The following is a 25,381-nucleotide window of genomic DNA, read 5'->3' on the forward strand; positions in this document are numbered from 1 at the left end:
AGGAAACACACTGCACTGACCACCAGCTGGAGGGACAACTTGGTCAAGCAGTTTCATGCTGGTTTTCTTCCATATTTTCTTTATCACAGCTCGGAGCTCTTCATTAGCTTGTTCCAGGTTTCCTGAATTCAAAAAGCAAAAAAGGAAAGACAAGCTTTGTTTCTTCTACGTAGCTTTCCCTCCCTGTTCTTAGTACAGCCGCTCTGCCCTAGCCTGGCCTGGATTAGTGCACTGGCCTCTGATGGGGCATCCCTCTCCACCAGGCTCCCCACTCAAGGTCATACATACTTGCTATATTCAAGCCCTTCCGATGGGCCACTCATTCCACTATAGAAACTACCACTCTTCACCCTGGAATTCAAGGTCTACCACAATCTGGTCCCACCCTACCCTCCCACAGCCAAGACCTACTTGTTTCCCACTGGATCCCAGCCTAGAATGCCCTCTCCTTCTCTGGCTGTTCTAAACCCTGCCTCTAACCTTAAAGTTCCAACCTAAATTTCAGTCAAATGAGACTTCTCTGAATTCCTACTGCATATACTCAGCTGATCATTTATTCTATGGGTTGATGTTTCATAGGCATGTGCTTTGTCTTCTCAACTCACAGATAAACCAGGTACAGCTGAGCATGCCACAAGGAGTCCATGTTAATGAGGCTTGAAGATAACTTCTGAATAGATTAACCCTGAGGCCTGGTGCTTCGAGAAAACAGCTGCCCGCTGACTCCACATTCACGCCTTGAGGCCGCCTCTCCTTCTCTTCAGCCAAGTGTCTCACAGACTTAGCTCTCCTTGTGGTCTCCCCTCCCTCACCTGCTAGTCGCTCCTCAACCTGCTCAACATGCTTTCCATCTCACCTCTAAAGTCACTGCTGAGCCAAATTCAGTGGCCACGCTTGTTTCACCAGGATTATACCAGGGAAACCTTGGTGGCATGGTAGTTAGGAGCTACGGCTGCTAACCAAAACGTCAGCAGTTTGAATCCACCAGCTGCTCCTTGGAAATCTTATGGGGCAGTTCTACTCAGTCCTGTGGGATTGCTATGAGTCAGGGTCCACTGGACCGCAACAGGTTTGGCGTTTTTTTTTTTTTTTTTTTAAATAAGCATGGCCATGAAAGCCACTCTGGTTGGGCTTTCACCTGAGAAGACACTCATCCTAACAGTATTTCCCAAGTGCCAACCATGTGCCAGACACTGTATAGATGCTTTTGCAAACCACCTCATTTAATTCTCAGGACTTGCCCTGATGTGGGCATATTCATCTCCTTTTTTATAGAGAAAGAAGCTACCGTTCAGAACAGTGAAATACCTTGCCGAAGGTCACACAACTAGTAAGTGGCAGCTGGAATGAACTCAGTTATGGTGGTTATGCCTGTCCTGACCTCTCACTTGTTTCTCCTGCTATGTAGTAAGTGGTGGGACAAGTTACCTCAAAACTTTTCAGGACAAGGTGAATCACAAAGGCAAGAAAGAAGGAATGAGGGAGGCAGGGGACAACCAGACAGCCAGGCAGACATTCTCATCACACTCACTGCCCCCTTCCCCAGGGCTTCCTGTTTGACAAGAAAAGGCTGAGATGGGAGAATGCAGGGTGGGATACGCCATCTCCTCCCTCTTCTACTACTTGTCCTTCTGCCAGGGAATGCTTACCTTCAGTCTTGATTTTAAGAGCAGTTCGAACCAAGGCAAACAGGGTTGCATTGAACATGACTGTCCCATCACTGTTGAGAGGCATGTTCATAGCAACTAATCTCTGTAAACAGAAAGAAAAAAATTTTAATAGAATGGGAATGACTGTTGGCAGGCATATCTCTTTCTGATATTTATTCTCTATTTATCCCTCAGCTCTTTTCTAGCCCACCCTCAATTCAATTCAATAGTCATCTGGGGAGCTGGACCATCTAGGGGGCTCTAGGACAACAAAGATCAAAGCTTTAGTCAGGAAACATAAATGCTGGCACTCTGTGTGCTCTTTTTGTATTTTAAATAGTTAACCCTCACTGTTCAATCATTCTTTCCCCTTTTACATTAACCAAATCTCTTGGGGTCAGAACTCCATCCTGGGCATATCCTTAAGGGTTAAACGGCTTAACAAGTACAGAGGGCCAGGCACAAGACCTAGAACTTTGGTTCTCACCCAGCAGTGTCCACTACTCTAACACAGGGATGTCCCTCAAGGTACCTTCCCTCTGGTAAGACCACTGTATAGTATTTTGTATGAATCTACGTGTCTTCTTCAAGTAGTTAGTCTTTCAGAGAAGGATCCATATTTCCTGCTTCTTTTACATCTCTTTTGTCCCTCTAACAGCAGCAATGAAAGGCAGAGAGAACTTTGGGGAGTGACTCACATTCTCGGGCCCCAGTTGCCTCATCTATAAATGCAGATGGCTGTACCCACGTCAAATGGGCCTCACGAGGATTAAAGATGATCACGATTATTTTAGCCCAGTGCATTATCAGTATTTTAAAATTTCTTATTGTTGGCTGTCAGGGTGTCCCAAGAAAAAGAGGTCTTATTCTTCTTCTCCTTATTTATGGGCCAGGCTAGAACCTTGTGTTCTCAATTCCTATCCCATTTAAATTCCTAGTCCTGTTATGAGGCAACCCTGTCTACAGAGCCAGCTCAGGCAGCCAGAATGCCCTGGCTCTTCATTTACTTTCCCCAGCAAGTTCCAGTGGTCAGCAAAACGGACCACTTTTGCCTTAAGAACACTTAGACCCTTTATGTAAGAGCCTGGAAATCCAAGCACAAGAAGACATCAGACTGAATACAAGATTGGAAGCCGGGTTGTACTGAAAAGAGAAAAGAGGCTGATATTGGGCAATTTATGGAAAAGTAAACTTCTGTGGCTTGTTCCTATGTCCAGTGTCCAGCCTGCGGAGAGGCAAAGATGAGGGCAAGGACCCTGAGGACTTGCTAATGAGGCTTTCTGGGTTTTCTGGGCAGGGAACAATCAGTTTGGCTCAGATTTCATTGAAAGTCCAAAATACATTTTAGACTTTGTTCTGCTACCTTCAGCTCTGTCAACAGCTGGTCATAAAACTCCAGGCTCTGAGATGCCCCTGTGCAGCTGTGCAGACTGGCTGCATTTCTAAAAGGTAGAGTTTCAACCAGCAAATCTTACATTTCACCTTTGAAAAAGGGAATTCTTTTCTGTTGCTACAAATAACACAAGATAGTTCACGGTGAGCTCTATGGAGGGAAAACAAACCTCAAAAAGGGCTCCCAGAGAAAAAAAAAGCAGCCAAATTACAGAAATGGGCTGCTGGGAGGTTTGGATTGCTCCGTGAGGCCCCAGCCTGATGCAGGGATCATCAGGAAAGGAGGTCCCCTGTATCCAATGGCCACAGGGGGTCTGGAAGCAAGGGGGTCATGAGAACCACAGCAACACGAGTACACCACCACCCAAGCAGGGAAATACTGCCCCTTCTCACCCTTCCCTCTCCTCATCCAGGTCACCAAGTCTTTTCCATTCTCCTCCCTAAGTGTATCTTTGAAGCACGCCCTCCTCTCTAGTCCTGCTTCCATGGCCCTCAGGCGGGCTCTTGTTATTTCAGACTCAGATAACCTGGTTGGCTCCACTGATTCCAGTCTACTTCTACATTGTCAACAGGGTCAGCTTTCTAATTTGGAAATCTACCCATGTTCCTCCCCATTTTCCATGGGACTCAGCCCAGAATAGAAGATTCCTTACAGCTAGGCTCAGCCTGTGCTTGTGGCTATCTGCTACTTCCTCTTGAGTTCTAGCCACAGAAACGACTCACCATTTGCTGCTATGATGTCTATCCTCAGCCTCCATTGCTGGGCTCTCTGTGCTGCCTTCTTGGAATGCCCTCTTCTCTGATAAATTCCCACTTCCCCTTCTGGACCTGACTCAACTGTCACCTTCCCAACCATCCACTCGATGAAAGATTAAATAATTCCCTTCCTATTCGTACTGTTGGTTGACGGGGTAATCTAAGAGCAACAAATCTGAAAGTTCCAAAAGGCAGGAACCACATTATCACTCATTTCTGTATCCCCAGCACCTAGCAGAGGCTTCAAAGAGCTCCTCTTAGTAAATGTTGAATGAAGCAGTGAACCCCCAAGACAGGCTGTCAGGCATGCCAATGGGACACTCACCTTGCATGCTACTCTGTGTGGGCATAATTTCCCAAACCCCAGGGGTGGCTGGATACGTCGAAGCAGAGTGACCACGTCCAGGTGTTTTATCCTTCCCCTGGAAGCAAAGCACAGCATGAGGTCCAGGATGGCACTGGCTAGACTAAGCTTTCGGCCCATCCACCTTCCACAGAAACTGTAGCCAACATTCCAGAACAGCCCATGCAAGCCAGATGGAATCCTTGTCAACCTACTTTGCTTCAGGGTCATATTCTGACCATATTCGTTTGAATTCATCTAAATGGTGAGGTCCCAAAATAGACCAGTCCCGGGTCAGATAATCAAAGTTGTCCATGATGACGGCCACAAACAGATTGATGATCTGAAAAAGCAAACAAGAAGGAGGGAGCTTCAGCTGCAGAGGGAAGAACGGGGTTAAAAAAAAACGGGGTTAGGCCCTAGTAATTGCTTCCGAACTATGTGGGCCACAAAACCTTTGAACCCATTTCCTCAAGAGAGGTTGTCAATTTTTTCCTACTGGAGAACGTTTAAGAAAAGGAGCAGCTTCTAGCTTTCCAAAATGGCTTTGGTACAGTTCCAGGGAGGGCAGGAGGATGCATTTGCCGGCCCTGAAGACAATACAGTTTTACCATTTCATTTGCTGCCAAATAACTTACAGTCTTAACAGTGTGCTATGTGTAGTAGCATTGACATTAAAAAAAAAAAAAAGGAGCCAGCAGCCGTAAGAAGCTGTAGTGGTGGTTACCCGAGCTGGTTTACCCCAACCTCTGCTTATATCGAAGGCAGTAGCGACACCTGTGTGATTGAACAAAACTCATGGGCAACAAGGTAGAACCTAGAGTGCTCAGCAACATGGAATATTCCACAGTGACTGACAAGGCAACATCACTGGTCTGAACCCCAAATGCTGTATGAACATCTCTAAGTTGACACGGGGAGCTAGTCTTGTCACTTACCAGAAATGCACAGAGCATGTAAAAACTGATGAAATAAACGATGGCAAAATTGCTCCCGCACGTGTACTCCTCCCCGGGGTTGTAATCTGACTCTGGGTCACACAGCTTCCCAGGGAGGCAGGCCAGCATGATTTCCTGCCAGGCCTCCCCAGTGGCACACCTTTTTTAGATTTAAAAAAGAATGGACTTTAATATGGGAAGGAAGGATTTTAAGGTTTAGACCTATGGGGAAAAAAATCTTAGAGCAAAACCTAGCTAATTTTGGGAACAGCCAGTCTGAATTAGCGAAAATCTGTAATTCCTACTGATTTTCAAATGCAACGTTTATGTCAATAACTGATGATGCTGCTATTAGTCTCCTTGATTTACAACAATACTTGGAAGCAAGCATGCCAATTCTTTTCACATAAATGCATATTTGCTTTGTGTTATAAACACTTATATTACAATTTTTTAACTACTACTAATTATTTTGAATGATCTGTATCTGAAAACATGATTAGATGCCCGTTCAATTTTCTTTAAAGCAAGGATTGGAAACCACCTAACTTGCGAATGATTTGTTACTCAGTTACTAGAGATATTAGAAATGACTTTCACAATTTCTCAGCAGTTCTCTTACTAGGAGGCAACTTGCTTACAGAGCTAACAAACGGGTTAAAAACCATCCTGTGGAATCTGAAATTGCTCATATTAGGATGTTCCCCACTGACTGTGCAAAAGGTCTCTAGTAAATTTCCATTTTCCTGGGTGTATTTAAGGGCATGCTCCCACGCAGACGCGTAAATCCTACAATTTTCCTGAGGGCCTTTAAATCCATCTGCTAACTCTCAAAAGGGGAAAATATAAACTTTAAGCCAGCCACAATCAGAACAACCTCAGCAGTTTCAACAATCCAGCGAAATTCCTGTGTGACTGAAATATTAGTCTGTTTAAAAATACAAAAACATACAGAAACAAAAAGCCACCATGATCAACTGGAAGAGGCCACATTACTTTAGTAACATGCAGCTTCCGTCACTCTAGACAGGTCAGGTGGCTCCAGGGCCCACAGCTAGATCCCACCCAGCCCCGCCCCAGCAGTACCACCCGTGCTGGGCTCCCTCACCTGAAGAGCAGCAGTACCGCCTGGGGAAAGGTTTGGAAGTTATTATTCCTATTGATCTGGTTGTTATCTCTCAGGGCAACTTTCCCAAACATCTGTGGGGGGAGAAGTTATTAGGAAAAATTAATAGATTTTGTTATACACACAGAGACCCCACATGTACATTTAAAACTAGGGCTTTCCCAGGGTACCTGGCACTTCATTCATTCCACAAAGCTGCTCCCCTCCACCTGCCCATCTTAGAGTGCTGTTCTGGGCCTGGGTCTCTCCTGGCATAGGCACTTTCACATCTTTCTCATCTCCCTATCTCCTCAACAGCCAATGGGTTTGGTAGAAAACTCATGACCTCATCTTCCCACCTCACTCTGCAGAGGTGCACCTTGCTGCAGACTGGGGCTACTCAGCACAGGGGGGCCTGAAGGTGGCTGGAGCTTACCTGCATTCCGATGACAGCATAGATGAAGAAAAGCATGGCTATGAGAAGGGCGACATATGGGAGGGCCTGGAAGGGAGAAACACTTGGCTCAGTGCTGCCTCCTGCCCCTGTGAATCCTCGGGAGCAGATGGCGAAGATCTCACGTGTGCTAGGCATTTCTTTTCTTTTCATGTGTTATATTGAAAAGACACCATTAATGAGAAAGAACTTTTTAAATCCTGTATCTTACTACCTATCGTAGCACAACTATTTTCAGCCCGGGGTATACCATCCATATGCACACCTAGTGTCAAGAAGCCACAGTCAGGACATGCTTACCACAGTCACTAACACTGTATCCCTGAGCATTTCCAACAGAGACTTAATGATTTTTAAAGTCACCACTGTATTCCTTTGTGAAATTATCATAATTTATCAAACCATTCGAAAACACTGCATATTTAGATTACTTCTTTCTTATATGGGCATGTTTGTGGGGGCAGGGGGATATTGTAGATAATGCTGTAAAGGAGCATCTTTATGCAAAATCCCCTTGCTTCTAACCAAGGGATTTAATTAGGGTGAAGTCTCAGAGGTGGAACTACTGGGTCAGAGGCAAAGAACCACCTTCTGGCTGTTGCTGTAGAATGCCACACAACTTTCTTAAAATGCAATACACCTTTCTTAAAATGCACGCTTTCTGGAAGAACCACAAAGCGAGGGGCTGGACCAAGGAAGAAAAGGAGCTAGCTGGGTGGGCACCAAGCTTGGGTTCTTTCTCCTCAATAACATCAAATACAAGTGACTGTGTCTGATCAGACCCTGATCCTTTAATCCAATGCTCCTCAACTTCTTTTCTATCTCACCACGTGGTGGAAGATATCTGTATGCACGGGGATGCTTAATTTCTAGCACATACTCTTAAAGCATCTACTTTCTCTCCTATCTGAGAAGGTTATCAGGAACTCAGCAGCTAACAAGTTATGCCACATCCCAACTTGGGCTAGCTGTGGATCTGGGACTGCCAGCCTGGGCCAGTGTAGTAGGCACCATCCCCGACAGCTGGACTGGTTAACGGACTCCCACAGGGTTAGTTTCATCCATTCCTCATCCTAACCACATGCACTTTCTTCCTAGGTTAATGAGTACTTAAGACTTTTGGGGGGATCATTTCTCGGTTTTTATAAGGTGCTATTCTGCGAGACGAACATCTTACCTATAGTGACATTATAGATACAGGCACGATTTCATTGTACCTTACAGCAGTTAATTAACCAGCTTTGGTACTTTATTACTGATAACAAAGACTGTGCTTTCATCCCTTCCAGCTGACCAGACTCACTGGCTGAGGGCCTTACTCTGCCCTGCCTTTCTCAGAGCTGCAGGCCTGGCTCCTCTACCTCATTCTCCTCTAACAGGGCTTCTGACTTCCCTTCTTTGGGCTCGTGCATGTATCCCTTTCCCCCAGATTCCATTCCTTTTCTTCTCTACCTGTTACAATCCCACCCACTGTAGAAAAATACGTATTGGGATATGAACACTGGTCACCTCAGAAGTTGGGAAGGGGCAAGTTTGAGCTTTCCTTTCCTAGATCTTTAGATAGCTTTGCTTATATGAGCACTGATGACTTTTGAATTAAAAAAAGTCAAATAATAAAGAACAGAAGATTCATGATTCACTTTCTAACGTTTGCACATATCCAGTGTACCTTCTAACAAGAATCTGTACCCCTCCCCACAGCGGCTTCAGGCTGGAAGGTACAGGAGAAGCTGGGTTCTGTTCAGGAGCAGAGTAGAGCCTGGCTACATCAGCTTGTAGAATCAAAGGTGACAAAAGAGACCTGGCTTATACTTAAATGTCCTGAACTCTGTAATCCTTCCAGGCCTCAGACAACCCAGAGGCTGATGATGGGTATATGCTGGCCCAGGTGAAGTGGTCTCTGATTCTTATACAGACTAGCTGACAGACAGGATTGCCCCAGCCTTGTGAGGAGATGCCACCCCAGAGAGAGGCTGTTAGGCTGCCAGGGAGTCTGCTACGACCCTCACTCTCTCAGACATCGTCATTCCCCACTGGCACCCTGGGAAGGATGAGCTTGAAGGCTCCACATCTCTACTGGAAAATGTTGCAGATCTCTCAGCTATGTGTCCTTACTGCTTTCTCTTCTGTTTCCTTTAGGCAAGTAACCCTCTTGGATTTGCCCAAGTAGTGTTAGGTCAGGTCTCTCCAGCATTCCATATTCTCTATTGACCTAAGTCTACATAGTGTCCTAGGAAGGGACACGGGAGGAAGTCCGGATTTTCTAGAACAGGGGACAACCACTCACTTAAAAATGATCTTCAGAGACAAAGACAGAGGCCCTTGGCATGGCTCTTACCTGAAAGGATTTAATAAAAGTCCACAGCAATGTCCGGATGCCTTCTCCCCTGCTGAGAAGCTTCACCAGTCGCATCACTCGGAAAAGACGGAAAAAGGTGATGGAGATTCTATTGCTCTCTTCAGAGTTCTGAAGGGTTATCATGGAGAGGTCAAACCCAACGGGAAGTAGAACATGCAACACTTTCAGAAAAACAGCAACGGATGCAAAGGTGACAGAGGTAAGAACTGAAGATGTGTTTCTAGGGCCTTTTCACCTTAAAAAGCACGATATGAAGGGAAAGTCACATGCTAACAATACAGGGCTTGGAAAACTGTGTCCACACAGCACATGCACGTCCACGTGTTCTACTGTGTTAAGAGGAGAACGCTGGGTTGGTCAAGAGTACTGGACACTGATGATGAATGCAAACCACTGCAGACACTGTTCTGGAAGGACAATCATGGAGAATACAGAAAAACCCATGGGAAACTCGACATGGCCAAATAATAAACTCAAGGAAAAGGCCCAGCCCCTGGGAACTAGTTACTGATCTTACCCCAGGTGCAGCAGTTGGGACAGGGACATTTTCACTTTCAGTTGGCTTTAAGAAATCAGAGATTGAAAATGTATTAATGAACTGGGAAGGAAGCAGTGGTTCAGGAGGACATTCTCCCCATTTAAAAAAATTTGTGGTTAATGTCTGAGGGCAAGGCACCTGTCCTCTCCCTGAGAAGATGCCAGTGGCACTACGTGGAGCACTAGGTCTGAGAGTAGGCAGCCATTGGCACAGGCACAGACACACTACTGTCTAATCACATCCAAGGACATGATGGTCCAAGGCTGACAGACACCAGTAAAAAATAATGCTGCAAGGTCTTAGTTTTCCCTAAAGGCAGAAATGCAGAGTGCAACTCCGTGTATTCTAGGGGGATCAGCTTTCTTCTCTTAGTCAGGCTTAGGTCTCTGAAGGTAACTGGCTCTGCACCGGCCACTCCCGATCCTGAGGAGCAGAATGGCTCTAGGAGACGAGGCAAACAGAGCTACACCTGCCTGCAGCCCACAAACCTCCAGGACCGCTCTCTGTTCTCATCGGACCAAGTGTGCCTGATGATGCCTTCCCTGGCACAGAACAACTGAAACACAGCAATGTCACTAGGAACCCAAGACAAACAGATTCTGGGAGAGTTAAAGGGGGTCTCTACTTCACCTGGGATGCTTAGAAGGTGAAGTCCACCATGGGCTTGTCAAAGCCCTGGCTTGCTATTTCTATTTTCCTCTTCTATTACCTTACCTCTAAACAAAAGACATCTTTTTAAAGGGACTTTTTTTTTTTTTTTTTAAGAGCTTTAACAAATGAAGGAACTAGTTTTCCAAAGTCCCCTCTGTCTCCTGTACCATCTCCCTAAGGAGTTTGCACAGGGAGGCTTCACTCTTGCCCACATGGGTAGAGTATGCGGGTGTGCGCATGTGCTCACAAACACACACGTGCCCTTGCCTGCCTATGCGCAGGGACCAGAGAGTGTACCTAAGATAGAGTGCTCCACAGTGATACTTTGAAAATGTGCCTGACTTGTTGGACCTGATCAGAGAATAAGGAGGACTGCTGCTTGGGGATGACACTCTTGCTGACCATGATCTGGCCCCCCGCTCCTTCTGCTCGCCCCTTTCTGTCCTGCTCCAAGCCTGAGAGCCCATTCACCAACCTGTCCTCGTGGTATGGGAAAGCTAGTAGCCAAACTGACTCCTGAAGTGAACATCTGTTTTTCAACTGATATCTCTGAAGTATGACAAATCGTGGGCTCTGAATGTCAAACCATGGTATTCTTTTCTTTAAAAAGCAAAAAGGAGGGGGAGAGAGCAATTTGAGGAGGAACAAGGCAGCACACCATGCAGGAAAGGAAGGAGAGAGGAGACAGCACGCCAAACTGCATGCACCCCCAGTGCACCTGCGGCACCTCCCTCCTCCCCACCACTCTGGGCAGGGAGGACGGCTCAGGGAGGACGTGGCTGGCAGCATTGGGGGACAGCATAAGATGCCAAAATATCTTACAAACTGGAAGTGCCCTGAGGATGGTTTTGCCCAAGCTACAAATGCCAGCCAGACAAAAAGTGCTGCCCAGTAGCTCTCAGCCTGGGCTGCACGTTGAGACCACAGGGATCTTTTAACAAAATGATGCCTAGGTCTCATCCCAAAATGTCTTATTTAATTGAGCTGGGTGTGCCCGGGCACTGGAAATTTTAAAACCTCCCAAGTGCTTCTAATGTGCCACCAGAGCTGAAAACCATCATCCCAGGCCAAGGTTAAGCTGGGCCAGTCTTCAGCTGGTTGACCATGGCAGCTAATTCCCTTTAGGTCTGGTGTGGCCCTTCAGAATGAGACCATCAGAAAACCCCACTCAGGTTGTGACAGCTGAGAATTGGGGTCTTGTGGAGTTGATGAAGGTTCTGTACTCAGATGGGCTTTGCAGCCCTGTAAAGAGATTAGGCTCCATCCTTACTTTCCTTACAAGGGATGGAGGTAGGTTGGGAACAAAGGGAACTGGTAAAGAGTGGAAATGGAGCATTGGTGAGGTGATGCTCAACTGGACTCCTGGGATCAATGGCAGCCCATTTCTAACCACAGGACACCCCTAGAGGACACGAGATTGTGGAAGAGTTCACACCCCAGGTAGCTTTCCAAAGACATCCACTAGGGACTGAGTGATCAGTTCTCAATAGAGAATTCCAGGTCATCTCAGGGACTAGACCACATGGCCTTAGTAGCTCCTTCCAACTCTGAGATGCCACAATCTCCAGGTGGGCACACCTGCAGGAAGAAGGCCCCCCAGCCTCAGTAGGTCAGGCTACATGGCTGGGCCTAGAAAGCTCCTGAGAACCCTGGGACTCTCCTGATGTTCCTCTCCATCCCTTCTCTCGGAGTCTCAAGCAAGATCTTTAGGGACAGACTCTGGGCCATCCCACTGCAGCTGTGGAAGCCAAATCAGCCCTGAATTTCCCAAGTGAAATCAAAGGGATCAGTCTGCACTTTCTGTAATAATTCCCATCTTAGCCTGAAAGAGCTAAGCATATGCAGTTTTCCAAACCACACAGGAAGCAAATCAGCATGACAGAACTTGTAGGCCAGTTCCCCTGATGCATCCTGGAGAAGCCAGTCTCCTGGGGGAAGACTCTGACAGAGCCTCCCGTGACTGCTTCTGACCTGGAATGTAATACCTCTGCGGGCGAGGATTTCTATATCTGTGCCCACAAATCAGTACCTTGATGACCCAGTTTGTGGAAAAGGGTTAGATAAGGAATGGGGGCGGAGAAGTCTAAAGAAGCTGACCACAGGTTCAAGGCAAGATGCCAAATGACTCCATTGGGCACCTGGTCCAAACCAGGTATTTGACAAGTCAGGGAAAATTTGACAATCCCTGGGAGTGAGCTCCCTACAGACTTTTCACATTCTTTTCAATAAATAATAACAAGGCAGACATGGTTTCTAAACAAGTATTTTGCCTCTCGAGCAATAATGATAATGGGCAAAGTCTACGTGGCAGACAGCCACCTCCCACATTAGGGAGAGTATGTTGCTGGGTCATTTCACCATTCAAGGAGCAAACAGGCATTAAAGAGGGAGCAAAAGTGAGCCCGCCAGTCATCCTGACATTTTAGCAGCTTTGTGATGTTATGACCAACTGTGGTGAAGACAAGTCCATGAGAGCTATCACACCATGAGCAGAGCAGGGTGGGGCGTGGGGGGGGAGCCGCAAGGAGAGGGCTGGGTGAGCATGCAAGGAGGACAGCAGAAAGGGCCATCCAAAATGTTTCTGCAAAGAATACAAATGTCAGCTCCCCCCTCATTTTCAGGCCAGATAATTCATTCTTAGAGACTATGCTGGCAAGTCACAGAGCCAAGTGTGGCTGACCAAGATGGCCCCAGATCAGGCCTGAGGCTGGAGAAAACAAAATAAGGAGCGTGAAACAATTTAGATGACCACGACCAATTCTTGGCATGTCCCGTGAAACTCGGTGAAAAACAAAGGTAGGTAAGCCAAAAAACAAGTATACAGTCTTTAGAAGTGGTTTGGCTTTGGCAACGACTCCACTGTATATATGTTTATATATACTTGCCGCTACAATTTTCTAAAAATAAAACCAACATGAAAATCAATTAGGCAACAAAAAAGAAAGATCAACAGAGATGGGGGAGAGAGCACAGCAGGGGAAATATTGTGATAATGATGACTTATGGCAGCTAAAAACAGCCAACAATGAGCCGAGGGTGTTCATGTTCAGGTGACCTGGGAGCTGTCTGTGTGTGCAGTGAGGAGGGGGAGAGGCACAGGAATCAAGTCTCACTCTTATATGTATTATCATCAGAGGTTAAGGGTATTTGGTCTTTTTACCTTTGTACCTCCCCAAAGCCTAGTCCAGGGCCTACAAATGGTAGATGTCCAATACATGTGTGTTGAAAAAAATGAATACATGACAAGGCAGCCTTGAGAATTCCCTCTGTGTCAAAGTTCACAGGGCCCCGGTGCAGAAATACTGCAGTCTCCTAAGGCGGTACTCTACTGGCCCAGGGTGGAGAACTGGCATTGTTACCAGCTGGGGAGAGTTTGGTCTCAGGCTACATCTAACCAGGGGGAAGGTCACTGACTGGAAGAACCATATGGGAATGTTTACCAGTGTAATTTTAAAGTCTAATTGAGTGCCTGCTTTGTATAGATGCCCCAATGTCGAATGCTGATTCGCATGGACTTTTGTGGACCTGGCACTTCCTGACTGATGGAAGATGAAGACGGACAACACAGACATGCTGAGGAGCAAGGCTGGGCCAGAGGGAACAGGTACAGTGAGCACCTCCCGCAGCAGCCACACACCACCAGCCAGCAGGTGCGTCAGGCATTCGAAAGCTGGGCTGTCCATTTGGTGGACAAACCTTGGCCACATCCTGGTGCCCAGAAACTAAGCATTTCCACCCCACTCTGACTTATATAGGTCTGTTCCAGAATTTTCATGTAAGTATATATACTCTTATGTAGATGGCAAGCACAGCACTTTCCATTGTGAGATAACTGAGCAGGCAGATGCCTGATCATGAACACTCAGGATAGAGTCCACGGAAGCCAGTTAGGGTCCTGCTGGTCTCCCATTAGCATCAGATTGCTTTAGAACACACATCACATATACTTTTTGAACTATGGCAATTTTATAGCTGACTTAAGGAATACCTCATAGAAAGCAGAGTTTACATAAATCTGGTCTTATGGAGGTTGGGGATGTGTGTATCTAGGTCTAGTAAAACGCCCCGTTCTAGTTGTGGCATGAATTTGAGTGCAATGCGGCTTACATCACACTCTTGGGCATGCATAATGTCTTAGTTCATTCACTTATCACAACGTGGAAAACCTACACTTGCGATAATGCGTAACACTTTTGAGTTCTTAGCATAAATTTTCACCAACACTCACATCATTTTATCATCACAAAATACCTATGAGGCAGGGAGGGCAGATATTATTCATCCCATTTGACGCATGAGGAAACTTGAGGCCCAGTTCCAACAAGTGAGTTCTGGACTAGGGCTAGGATTGCCCCACCAGTCTATGCTCTAGAGTCAGACTGTCCCCCAAACCAGAGGCATAAAGAGTTTTGCTGTCCTTATTTGATACAGGGTGTCTGGGCACCAGGATGGACTTCATAGTCCCGCAGAGGTCAGCAGGTATGGCGTGGCGGCCCCTTCCTGGCCAGGCATGGGAGGAGGGGTGCTGGACTGGCAACGTGGAACAGAAAGCTGACACTGCACAACAGCCTCATCATGCACTGCTCATCCCTGGGAAGGGTCCTGTGCCACCTGGCATACACTGGACACCCATTAAGACTCGCTGATGAACTGGTGACAGACCATGTGGACAGGACCATTTCTCCTTGCCCCAGGCCCTTCCAGTCCAGTCATCTGCCAGATCCCAGAGGAGCCTTGGCAGGATGGAGGAGGTGGGGGGAACAGGGGGTGGGGTGCTTTCCTTTCTTGAGCCTCTTAGTTGTGAATGGGGTACTCAGGACGCTTCCTGTGGGAGGTCCCTCCCCCTTCCATGCTGCTACTGTGCCTCCCCCCACATCAAATGGTTCAACTGAATATGACAAAGGAGTGCTGACACCCCCTCCTGATATGCACTAGGCCCTCCCTCCTCTGGTCCTGAGCATGCGGCAGTCCAGGCAGCCGTCTAATCTGCACACCCTCTGGGAAGCTGGAAGGTGGGTTTTCCCCAGTGTCATCAGTTGGACTCAGAGGAGACACAGGATTCAGGTGAGGACTACCAACAGTGACCACGTGCTCAGGGCGCAGCTGCAGGGTCTCTCTCCCATGGCTTCATGGCACCATGGTGAGCACACAAGGCACACATCATTAACTCAATTTTCAGCTGGAAAAACTGAGGCACAAAGCACTCAGGCGACCTGCCAAGGTCACACAGCTACTGAGTGAGAACGTCTTCAAACTCACACAATTCAAACTTCAATAAGATCACCTTTTAAAATACCGTTTTAGTTCTGAAATGGCACTTTGAACATGATTTTTACTTCCCCACTTTCTTTTGGGGATATGGTGAAGGGGCCGGGGCGGGGCATGGGGGAGGAGGCACTACAAATTGTTCTTAATCTTCCAGAAAAAAATCTACATCTGAATTTCTGATGTGTATAGAGATTCACAGGTAAGACCTCTGCTCCTGAATGTTAGACTGAATGAAAACAATTACATTATAGGACACGAAGTTTGCTACTTACATTCACTTCAGTTATAGCAATATCAACGACGCTACCAACAACAATTAAGGCATCAAAAGTGTTCCATGCATCAGTGAAATAGTGCTGTTAGGGCAAGCATTCAGAAGACACAGGGGAGAGGAAGCACAACAGGGAAAAAGAAGAAAAGGACAGTGTTATCAAAGGGGAACACTCTAAAATTACACCACCTAGCTACTTGAAAAATGTGCCTTAACACAAACATGTTACAGATATGTCAATTTGGGTATTGCTTCTGACACAGCAGATAAAAAAACAATTAGAGATACCCTATCTCACCTTGCCTGCCAGGGACCTGGGTAAATGCTGCAAAAGGTCAGGACTCCTAAAAAGGTTGTAGGGTAAGGCTCTACCCTAAAATGCTTCTTTCAACTTGTCTCTTATCCACCTTTTGTTAGGACATTCCTAGTTTTAGACCAAGTAAGATTGGGACCTGTGACTTGTCCAGGTGACGACACGACAGGGCAGGGAGCAGAATGTGCAGAGACAGAGACAAGTGGACACAGAGGCAGTGGGTGGCCAGGGCCATGCATACTCACGTCCGCTTCGCTGAGGGCCACGTCTATAATGCTGCCGATTACGATGAGGGAGTCAAACGTGTTCCAGGCATCACTAAAATACCCCTGGACAGAGCAGGCAGGGGGCAGACGTTTATGAGCATGTACGTATGAAACGCCACATGGACCATATGGGGACACAGCCAAGTCCCTGTAGCACCCATGGCAATCAGGCGGGGTGGGAAAGCCAAAGGAGAGGCAACAATACTGCCCACTGGTGGAAAGGGGCACAGAAGGGTAGCTGTGCACCTGTATGTGTGACAGGGAGCATACACATACATGCATACACACACACACCCACACACTCACGCCCATAGCCTCATGATTCAGAGAAGCACCAAACCAAGTGGAATGTCTGCGGGGCTGAAGGAACATTTGGGCAACCCTATTCTGGCACCTACAGTGATGACCTCAAGCCCTCATGAGCTGCCAAAGAGTAAGGTTCTCCCACTCCTTCCACAGGACATACAGTCACTCCACTTCTTTATCTTCTCCAACTTTCAGAGGACTGTAACCAGGCATTTCACAGCTTCTTATTTCTACAAATAAGCAGATGTGTCACCCTTCAAACAAACCAACAATGCTTCCCCTTCATTGCCAGTCCAACAGGTACTACAAAGTATGTACCTACCCTGTGGCAGGTTGACAGAGCCAAGTCCCTGTCTTCAAAGAGCTCTGGGCCTAACAAGGACACAGACACAGCTTACAGGGAGATTCACAGTCATGTTCACTGGTCAGAGATACAGAATTAGGGCAGAGAAATGTGCTCTGGATGTGAGGATGGACGGCTCGGTGTAGGGAAGTCAAGGCAGGTTTCATAGAGGAAAGGAGTACTGAAGGATGAAGAGCGCGCCCTTGAGAGAACCCCCAAATTGCCAACAGGCTCCTTCTGCCACCTCAACTCTTGTTCTTTTCCCCTCCTCCTTAACCATCCAGCCATAAAGGACTCCTTTCTTTCCCTCAAAAATACCACCAGGTTCTTCCCCACCTCCTGATGCCTCTGTAATCCTAACCTCCTCAACCCAAATCTACATGTCCAATTTCTCTCCCTCCTTTGAGGCCAGATCAAGTGCCAACTCCTTGATGGAACCTTTTCAGACCCTCCCGACTTGCCCCTATCCACCACTGCGTTGACTCTGTACCTCTCTCATGTACTCACTGCTGAACTTTGGGTCTTTGTCTACAGGTCTACTACAACGACAGCCCTCAGGGGTGAGGATTGCATATATTTATTCTGTCCCACCTCCAAGCCCACTACCTAGCCCAGGGCCTTGAGCCCCGTTAGTACTGGGCACACTGAGCTGTCTCTTTTTTTCAATTAACATGTACCCTACTTTGCCTGGGTCTTGTTTTTTCAGGTCCTCATATCTTATAGGAAGTCTGAAGGCACAACGACTCTATTATTGTGACTTAAAAATCTATAAACGCATGTCATACAAATTACATCTTCCGGGCTTAGCACGTCAGGCGTGAAGTCAGTGCCTGCTGACTCCCAACACCCCCGGGAAGTCCTTCATCAGAGGGAGTGACAGGGAAGTACAGTACACAGAGCCGGAGGCTTCTGGTTTCAAGAGAAAGACTGTCAAGGTCAACAACTCTGTCTGTAAACCAACTGTGTCTTTTCAAAAAGCTGTAACATGTTTTGGAAATAAAAATTCAGGTCCGAATTATATAAAAAGGGGCCCAGCATGCTTACAACCTCGTACATTCAGTGCTGTTTAAAGAAAACCAGCACAGAAGGTACTTTGAAGTGCCAGGTCCCATGAACTTGGGATTGAATGCAGGCCCAGAGGAAGTCACTGAAGGGGCCTGCCTTTTGTGACACCACAGAAAATGCGCACACGTTGGCTGGCCTTATAACTGGAATAGGAATGTTTTTCTAGTTACTGTTAATCACTCCAGGTGCATTTACAGGGGAGTTATGACACTGTGACTGATTTTTCTAATTCGATTTTAAATAATACAAGACTTTCTCACCCAACTACCCTGATTTCTGATCTGCTCTGTCTTCCCCTCTTACAACCATCACGCCTCTTTCACACTTTACCACACTGACCACTACCCTTTCAGACTCCTGTCTCAGCCATCTCACAGCTATACAAAAAGAGTTAGCCTGCACTACCTCTGAAGATTTGTGTGTAAAAGTCTAATCGGAAGGCCTATTCAAAAAATACCCCATCTTACATCTTTTAGCTTTTCTTCTCATGAATTCATGACTCTTGGCTGCAAAAAGTGATGAAAGATGGGCCATCTTTGAGGTCTAGACTAGTGCGTCTCAACATTCTGGACAGAGATGAGATAAAGAGCCTGTACCAGGACATAAAAGAATATGCTGCTTCCTTCACTGAGGAAGTCTTGTAACAAAAAGTCAGCTGAATCAAACAGTATGCTTAGCGTTGTAGTTGACGTACCTGGGTCATAAGCATGCCGTGCCCTCTTTTATATTATTTACATAGTCTTGAACACGTCAGAAACAGTTCACTAACTGGCAGCTATGCCATAGATTATGCTTTGAGGGACAAGGCCTGCCCTTTTCTTCATGGATTTAATAGCAACTCAAAAGCTAAAAAGTGTGTGGTGATCCCCTCCTCTCCTCTAGGGAGGAATTCATGCCTTAATTATATACTTGGTTATTAGTTACATGTACCTCCCTTGCCTGCATCTGTACCGTCTATTCAGCTTCCCTCCTGTTACATTCGTGACCCCCCCGCCCACATCTGTGCCAGATGCTCTGCTTCTCATCTGTGACCCCCCCTGCCCACATCTGTGCCAGATGCTCTGCTTCTCATCCGTGGTACATGATCCTCCTAGAGAGCAAATCCACCGCTTCTGCACTGAACATCATCTCCACTCATCTACTCTGAGACTTTATTCCTGAACAGCTCCCTTCTCCACAATGATCAATGTTCTTACTTTTTCCTGTCAGCCTACAAACTATTCTCCACTGAGGCGATTCTGGCCCACTGTGGTATAAAAACCACTTTACACCGCCACGACGTGGGCTAACACCTCTTCTGGGTCATGGAACCTTTTGGCAATCTCATCAACTATCTAGAAAATCCCTCACACTCACAAAATTCTGTAAATTCTAGAGAGCTCATGGACCAAAGGCTGACACTCCTAAGTGAAAAGAAGCTTGAGTTGGTGCAGGTGGCTTGAATCACAGGCTCTGACCAGGTGGCTCTGTGAGGGGCCCAGGGGAGGCAGGAAATGCCAGCCCTCCCTTTCTTCCCACATGCTGTTTCCCTGTTTAGTAGTCTCCTATTTAGTAAAATCACTGTCAAGTGAACATGACTCAGTTCCTACCAAAGTCACCATAAGATAGAAAATAACTAGAAGATAAGACACGGGCGCCTGGCAGAGGGCCCATTTCTATGCTCTCTTCTCTTGGCCAATGACCGCATGTCCTCCTACAGCTGAATTCTGAGGCCAGGGTCCCTTCAGTCAAATTTTTATTATCTTCTGTCCAGCTCCACCTGCCTGAAAAGAGCAAACAAGTCAACCACATGCAAAAATATCTATTACTCAGAAACATGTCTGACTCTGGAAATTTAAAATCATAAACCAGGCTAATGTGGGCATTAGGGTCAGGAAGCTCTATCTTTAAGAACCCTATTCCAATTGTCAATGTCTGTCTTCTGCTAGACTGTGGTTCTGGAGGGTAGATTCTGGGTTCTGATTGTTCCTAGGCCCCCAGGACATAGCACAGGCTTGGCATGTGGTAGTAGGACAACGTTTGTGGAATGGCTGGAAATGGGAAGCAAGAAAAGCAGCCCAAGCCCAGGTTTTTGATGCCTGATTCGCATTTACAGATCTGAAGAAGCCCACACAAGTGACCTGCCTCTTTTGCTGTTTACCACAGCAACCAGATCACTTACCAATTCTGCCAGGGATTCTTCAGGGAGTACTTCACCCACGTGATGATTCATGGTGCCAACTCTTGGCAGAAACTGTAACTGGCAGCTTTCTAACTAGCATAAGCCTTTCCAAAGGTCAAATGGGGACAAAGTAAAACGTATTCAATTTTGGCTACTCTTCGCTGTCCCTATGTCCAAATGTTCTATGACAGAAAAACAGGCACTGTCTCAAGCCAACTCAAGAAGCTACACCTACAGGCTCAGCCATTTATTATTTTCTTCATTCTACCAATATTTACTAACTGTCATGCATCAGGCATCTTATTAAGCACTGGGGACCCAAAGATGAAGATGACTTAGCCCATAAACTCACATAGCTGCTCATTAGCTAATGCAGAGACAGAAATGGAGAAGTATTGATAACGACACTCCATGGTGAGCACCTAATAGGTGTGCACGCAGAGGGAAGGGCTGCCTCTGGCTGGGATGGGAGGGATGCATCACAGAGGAGGGGATATCTCAGGCAGGCCTTAAAGGATGATGAGGGTGAGAGGAGGGCTTCCAGGCAGAAGCATGTGGGCATACCAAGGTCTAGCATGTTCAATAATAGTTGGGAATGAGAGGTAAGGAAGAGGGAATGGCAGGAAACGAGGCAGAAATGTAAAAGGGGCCAAACAGAGTTTGGTGGAGGGCTTTGAAAATTAGAGTAAGCAATAGGTGGCCAGTGGCAGAATTTCATCAGAAGAGTAGTATGTTCAGCTTTAGGTTTACAAAGGGAATGTGTAGAAGATAAAGGGAAAGGGGCCGAGGCCAGAGGCAGGGAGATCATCCAGAAAGCAGCCAGTCTCGAGGGAGAGAAGAGCAGTATAGGTTTGGAGGACTTGGAGGTGACCACTGAGGCCCTGGGCATGTGGGCATTTTGCAAGGTGAGAAGGGAAGGCACAGGCTGAGGGGCTGGAGCCTATGAAGAAACCCAACATAAAGTTCTAGTTATGGGCAGGAATATTTGGTCTCAAGTGTTACTTGGCTTTAAAACACATCACCTAGAAAACGTATGACCACTGAAGAAGTGAGAGGACACAGGAGGTGGACAATGTATGCTAGGAAGACTGCTGGGGCTTTATTACGGAGCCTTGTTCCTCTCAGGGACCTGTAACAGAGAGCACTGCCCTGGGAGCAGACAGGACCAGATGACCCAGTGAAACTAACCAGCAGCTCTGCCCAGAAGCACAAGGACAGCACCAGAATACTCTCTTTTTCACACAATCCCCACTGTTCTTACTTTCTCCAAGCTCAAGTGGCTAGGAGCATAAATAAGACTTTTTCAAGGTCGAATCAAGATCAAAATGCTTTAAAGACTAAGACTCGGGAACAAAGTGTGGCTTGATGGAGAAAAGCCCACAACCAAGGCAGGTAGCCTGGCCCAGAACACATGTTGGACGGAACACCAGGAAGATGACATCTGGAAGCCTGAGGAGAGAACTTGAGACAAACCAGGACCTTCTCTGACTCCACAGAACTGCTCTTTATACCCACTGGAGCTGCTACTTTGACAAAGGCCTTTCCTCCTGAATCTCCCTCCTTGGAGCAAAAGAATTCACTGGAGAGTTCCAGTGGCTTCCCCTGGGGTACTAGAGGGAAAGGCGAGGGGGGATGGGCTTGTCTATTCCTAAATTTTGGCCTACTTTTAAAGCCCTGTGGGGGCGTAGTCAGCTCCAAATAGAAAGCACAATCTAAAGTACGTGAGGTCAGTTTCCAACTGGTGGATCTTCCCTTGGGGAGCAGATACAATAAATAACCTGCTTGCTTTTCCCTCATTCCTTTTCTCTTCAGCTTCTCACCACCTTCCACCCTTGCCTGACCAGTGCTCACAGACAACAACTCCCATGAAATGACACTGCCTCCTCTACCATGCCAGCTCTGCTTCCTACCTCCATCCCCCTCCCTCCTAGCCTGTAGGTGCTGGGCCATCTCACCTCGTTCTTTTCGTCCCGCGTGTTCTCTGCTAATTAAAAGTAGCCCTCAGGGTCAAGTTTCTCATTTCTAGCCCTTGTTCCGCCAAATTCCTTCTCACCTACCAGTAAGAATTTTGTCTAGCTTCACTTTCTGTATTCGTATTACAAAACAAATTATACTACAACCCCTGTTTCTCCTAACAGAGATACGGACAAGATGCCCCAAGGGAGCCTGGAAATAAGGCCCCTTGTACAAAAACTCTTCACAACACCTTTCAGTGTTTCCTGAGAAGAAAATGAAGTGCCAGAGTTACCCAACCCTTTGGTCCATGTGGCCTTCTTCTTGGAAGATTCTTCCCTCTCTAACTTTTACAACACCATTCTTCAGCCTGACTATCCCATCAATTAGGAAGGAGCGAGGCCTCACCGACTTCTACGTGAAAGGCTGTTTCTTCACTTAGGTTTGGTCTGTTAATACTGAAGAGACGAACAAGAAACAATATCAGGGAGGGTTTTACAAAGAGCTTTACTTCTCGGTGAATTGATACTCTCCCACTCCTCCAGGCACATAACTGTAGAAAAGCTATCTGCCCTGGCTTCAGCAAACATAGCAACAATCTCTTCAGGCATAGAGATGCCGTTATTGTTGTTTCAAAACTTCTATCAATTGTAATCTGTGGTTATCTTATGCTACCAAAATATCCTGCTCAGTAAAATGACAAAGCAGCACAATTTCTAGTGGAAATCACCCATTTTACAATTCTGATCTAGCAGAGCTGATTATAAATTAGCAACTCATTTCCTCCTTGGTATCACTGATCTGCTCTCACGTCACTGGGCTCTCCTTGGTTTGGTGTCAGCAATTTACTGGGAAAAGCAGTGTGCTACAGGATAACCAATGCAATGGCCTGCTAGAAGCATACGCGTACACGCGTGCGCGTGCACACCCACACCCACACCCACACACACGCACGCACGCTGTGGGTGAGCATGCTTTCTTCTCGGCCTGGAACAAGCTTCCAAAAACGTTGGAGCTCAATCCCTAGGCGAGGGAAGACACAGCACAGGGCGTCTAGGAAACGTTCTGATTGCATTTCTCAAGTACTTTCAATACTCTGACTTACAACCTTTCCATCAGTAGAGACAAATATTGTTCAAAGGAGCAAAGGTGAGAGGGAAGCAAACCAAAATCCCAAAGGAAGTTAAAATGAATTGGGAGAAGGAGGAAATCTTTATGTACGTAGATTTGGACAAGTCACAGTAAATAACGTCCGGCCATGCATGAAGTGCCGAATGTGACCCCACTGCAATCACCCCAATTCATCACTTACTAGTGTCCTTTCTTTTTGGTCCACAAAGATCTGATATAGATCGCACAGAAGTTAATTCAAATTAAAGAAAGGAACAGTTTTGAATCAGAATTCCAGGTAACTACGGAGTATGTGAACCCATCCGTTGTGTAACCTACGTATTGCTTAGTCTTATTGGCTGCCTTACGCACAGTTAAACAAATAACCGGGTCACTGAACTCTGTCATTCTCTAACTCGGACAGTCTGGGGCTCTGCTTTATAAGAAACTGAGGGTCAGGAGTCCCACAGCTCAGCCAGGATTTGCTCCTCTGCTTCGGGTTTTAGAATGAGGGAATGTCGCTGCTTGATGGTGAGGGTGACAGCAGCAGTAACTGACACTTGGATAGCACCGCGCTACGTGCCAGGCAGTCTCCTAAGCACTGCACATGGAATAATTCTCTGCTTCTCACCACAACCCTATGAAATACGGCTGCTGGCATCCTCATTTTGCAGAGACACAGTATGCTAAGTAGTCTAACAAAATTTAACAAATTTCATGTCTTGCTTTGTTTTAAAGTGAAAATTTTTCTGAATTAAACAAAAGACCCTGAAGCAGTCTAGGGGATCCTGGTTTCTCACTTGGTATGGACGAGAGGTCTGCAGCTGGTATTACAACTTCCCTAAAAAGGTGTGTGTCCCTAAAAGGTGTAAAGAATGCCGTAGACCAAGAAGAACGAATACAACCAGTCTTTATGCTCAAAATCTGAAAGTGAAATCAGGGCCCAATTCTATTCTTTCTGATGGAGTATGTTAAAAATTTACTTCTTCCAGGACTCAAGTAATGAGGCAATTTTCTCTGAGACAGCATGATCATGCTGTTCTAGAAACAGAAAATCAGGTTTTGAAACAATCTCCCTTTTACAAATTCCCAATTCTCTCCTCCCTCCTTTTTCTCAGAATTGTTTTTGCAGATTTATTTTCCCACATGTATACAGATGCCCTAATCAGATTTTAATGTTCTAAGGTGATAACCCAATTAGCAACTAGAGCAATTCAGCACAACGCAGTAACACAAGACTAACAGGAAGTGGGTGCTTCTCTGAGGATTCAGCAACAGCCTTTGGGAAGAGGGCTCAGCAACTCACCTTAGGTTTAAATGCAATGACTTTTAAAACCATCTCAACGGTGAACACCCCAGTGAAGACCATGTTCAGGATGTCCATGGCGTCATTAAACATCTTAGACTGCTCATAGTGCTGTGGAGGAAAACAGAGGCATGGTTCTCGGATGCCCATTCCAGAGATTTCTAGACGAAAGCTCCCCAGCCCTCTAAGTCCCTGCAGGTGTCTTGTGCTCAGATACGGAGGCAACCTCTCCAAGCCTCTCTCAATGATTTGATCTGATGGGCACTGAGAGGTCCAAGTCCCGTGGCTAACTCCCCACAAAGTGCAAAAATTCACTGATGAGACAAAGGTGAATGGGGAGATTACGATCTAATAATAAAGGGGGAAAATACATCCGTTTTCTCTGTTCAGGAAAAAGAGAAGTCACCCTCTCTTCAGGTAGCGTTTATATGTCAGGGCTAGATCAAGACACTATACAAAAACCACCAAAACGTCTGTGAATAAAGGTAGAATTTGGTTACGGATAAATTTTATGCCATTCACATTAATGGCTTTAACAGAAGCGCTAGTTTATGCTTAACAAAAGGCGGTATTACCTTGAATTCACATTTTCCCTCAGCACAAAACACTATCAGCATATGGTCCCTCTCATTCATAAAGAATTCTTAAATTTAAGAAAAGTGCCCCCAATTTTCTCCTTGACTATCCTTAGACCTAACGGTGTGGGGGTTCAGTGGCAGAATCCTTCTTTGCCTTCCATGCAGGAGAGCTGGGTCCAATTCCCGGCCAACGTACCTCAACTGCAGCCACCACCTGTCTTTCAGCGGAGGCTGTGTTTTGGTATGAGGCTGAACA

The 25,381-nt window shown here is 46.4% G+C and overlaps 2 protein-coding genes across 2 annotated transcripts in view; both read right to left on the minus strand.

The window, feature by feature from the left end:
• LOC100659992 (voltage-dependent L-type calcium channel subunit alpha-1D) overlaps positions 1–9,225 on the minus strand; it is a 40,292-nt gene extending 31,067 nt beyond the window's left edge. Inside the window, exons 1-8 of the mRNA XM_064274380.1 lie at positions 8,976–9,225; positions 6,620–6,685; positions 6,187–6,278; positions 5,079–5,238; positions 4,356–4,483; positions 4,123–4,219; positions 1,650–1,752; positions 21–122 (exon numbers count right to left, since the gene is read on the minus strand). Of these exons, the coding sequence (XP_064130450.1) occupies positions 21–122; positions 1,650–1,752; positions 4,123–4,219; positions 4,356–4,483; positions 5,079–5,238; positions 6,187–6,278; positions 6,620–6,685; positions 8,976–9,119 (892 nt within the window). The 5' untranslated portion in view covers positions 9,120–9,225. The remainder of the gene's footprint in view (positions 1–20; positions 123–1,649; positions 1,753–4,122; positions 4,220–4,355; positions 4,484–5,078; positions 5,239–6,186; positions 6,279–6,619; positions 6,686–8,975) is intronic.
• A 5,415-nt stretch (positions 9,226–14,640) lies between these two features.
• LOC135228542 (voltage-dependent L-type calcium channel subunit alpha-1D-like) overlaps positions 14,641–25,381 on the minus strand; it is a 40,404-nt gene continuing 29,663 nt past the window's right edge. The window contains exons 13-15 of the mRNA XM_064275183.1: positions 24,548–24,658; positions 16,283–16,366; positions 14,641–14,715 (exon numbers count right to left, since the gene is read on the minus strand). Of these exons, the coding sequence (XP_064131253.1) occupies positions 14,641–14,715; positions 16,283–16,366; positions 24,548–24,658 (270 nt within the window). The remainder of the gene's footprint in view (positions 14,716–16,282; positions 16,367–24,547; positions 24,659–25,381) is intronic.

Source organism: Loxodonta africana, chromosome 22, assembly GCF_030014295.1.
Source record: "Loxodonta africana isolate mLoxAfr1 chromosome 22, mLoxAfr1.hap2, whole genome shotgun sequence".
Taxonomy (NCBI): domain Eukaryota; kingdom Metazoa; phylum Chordata; class Mammalia; order Proboscidea; family Elephantidae; genus Loxodonta; species Loxodonta africana.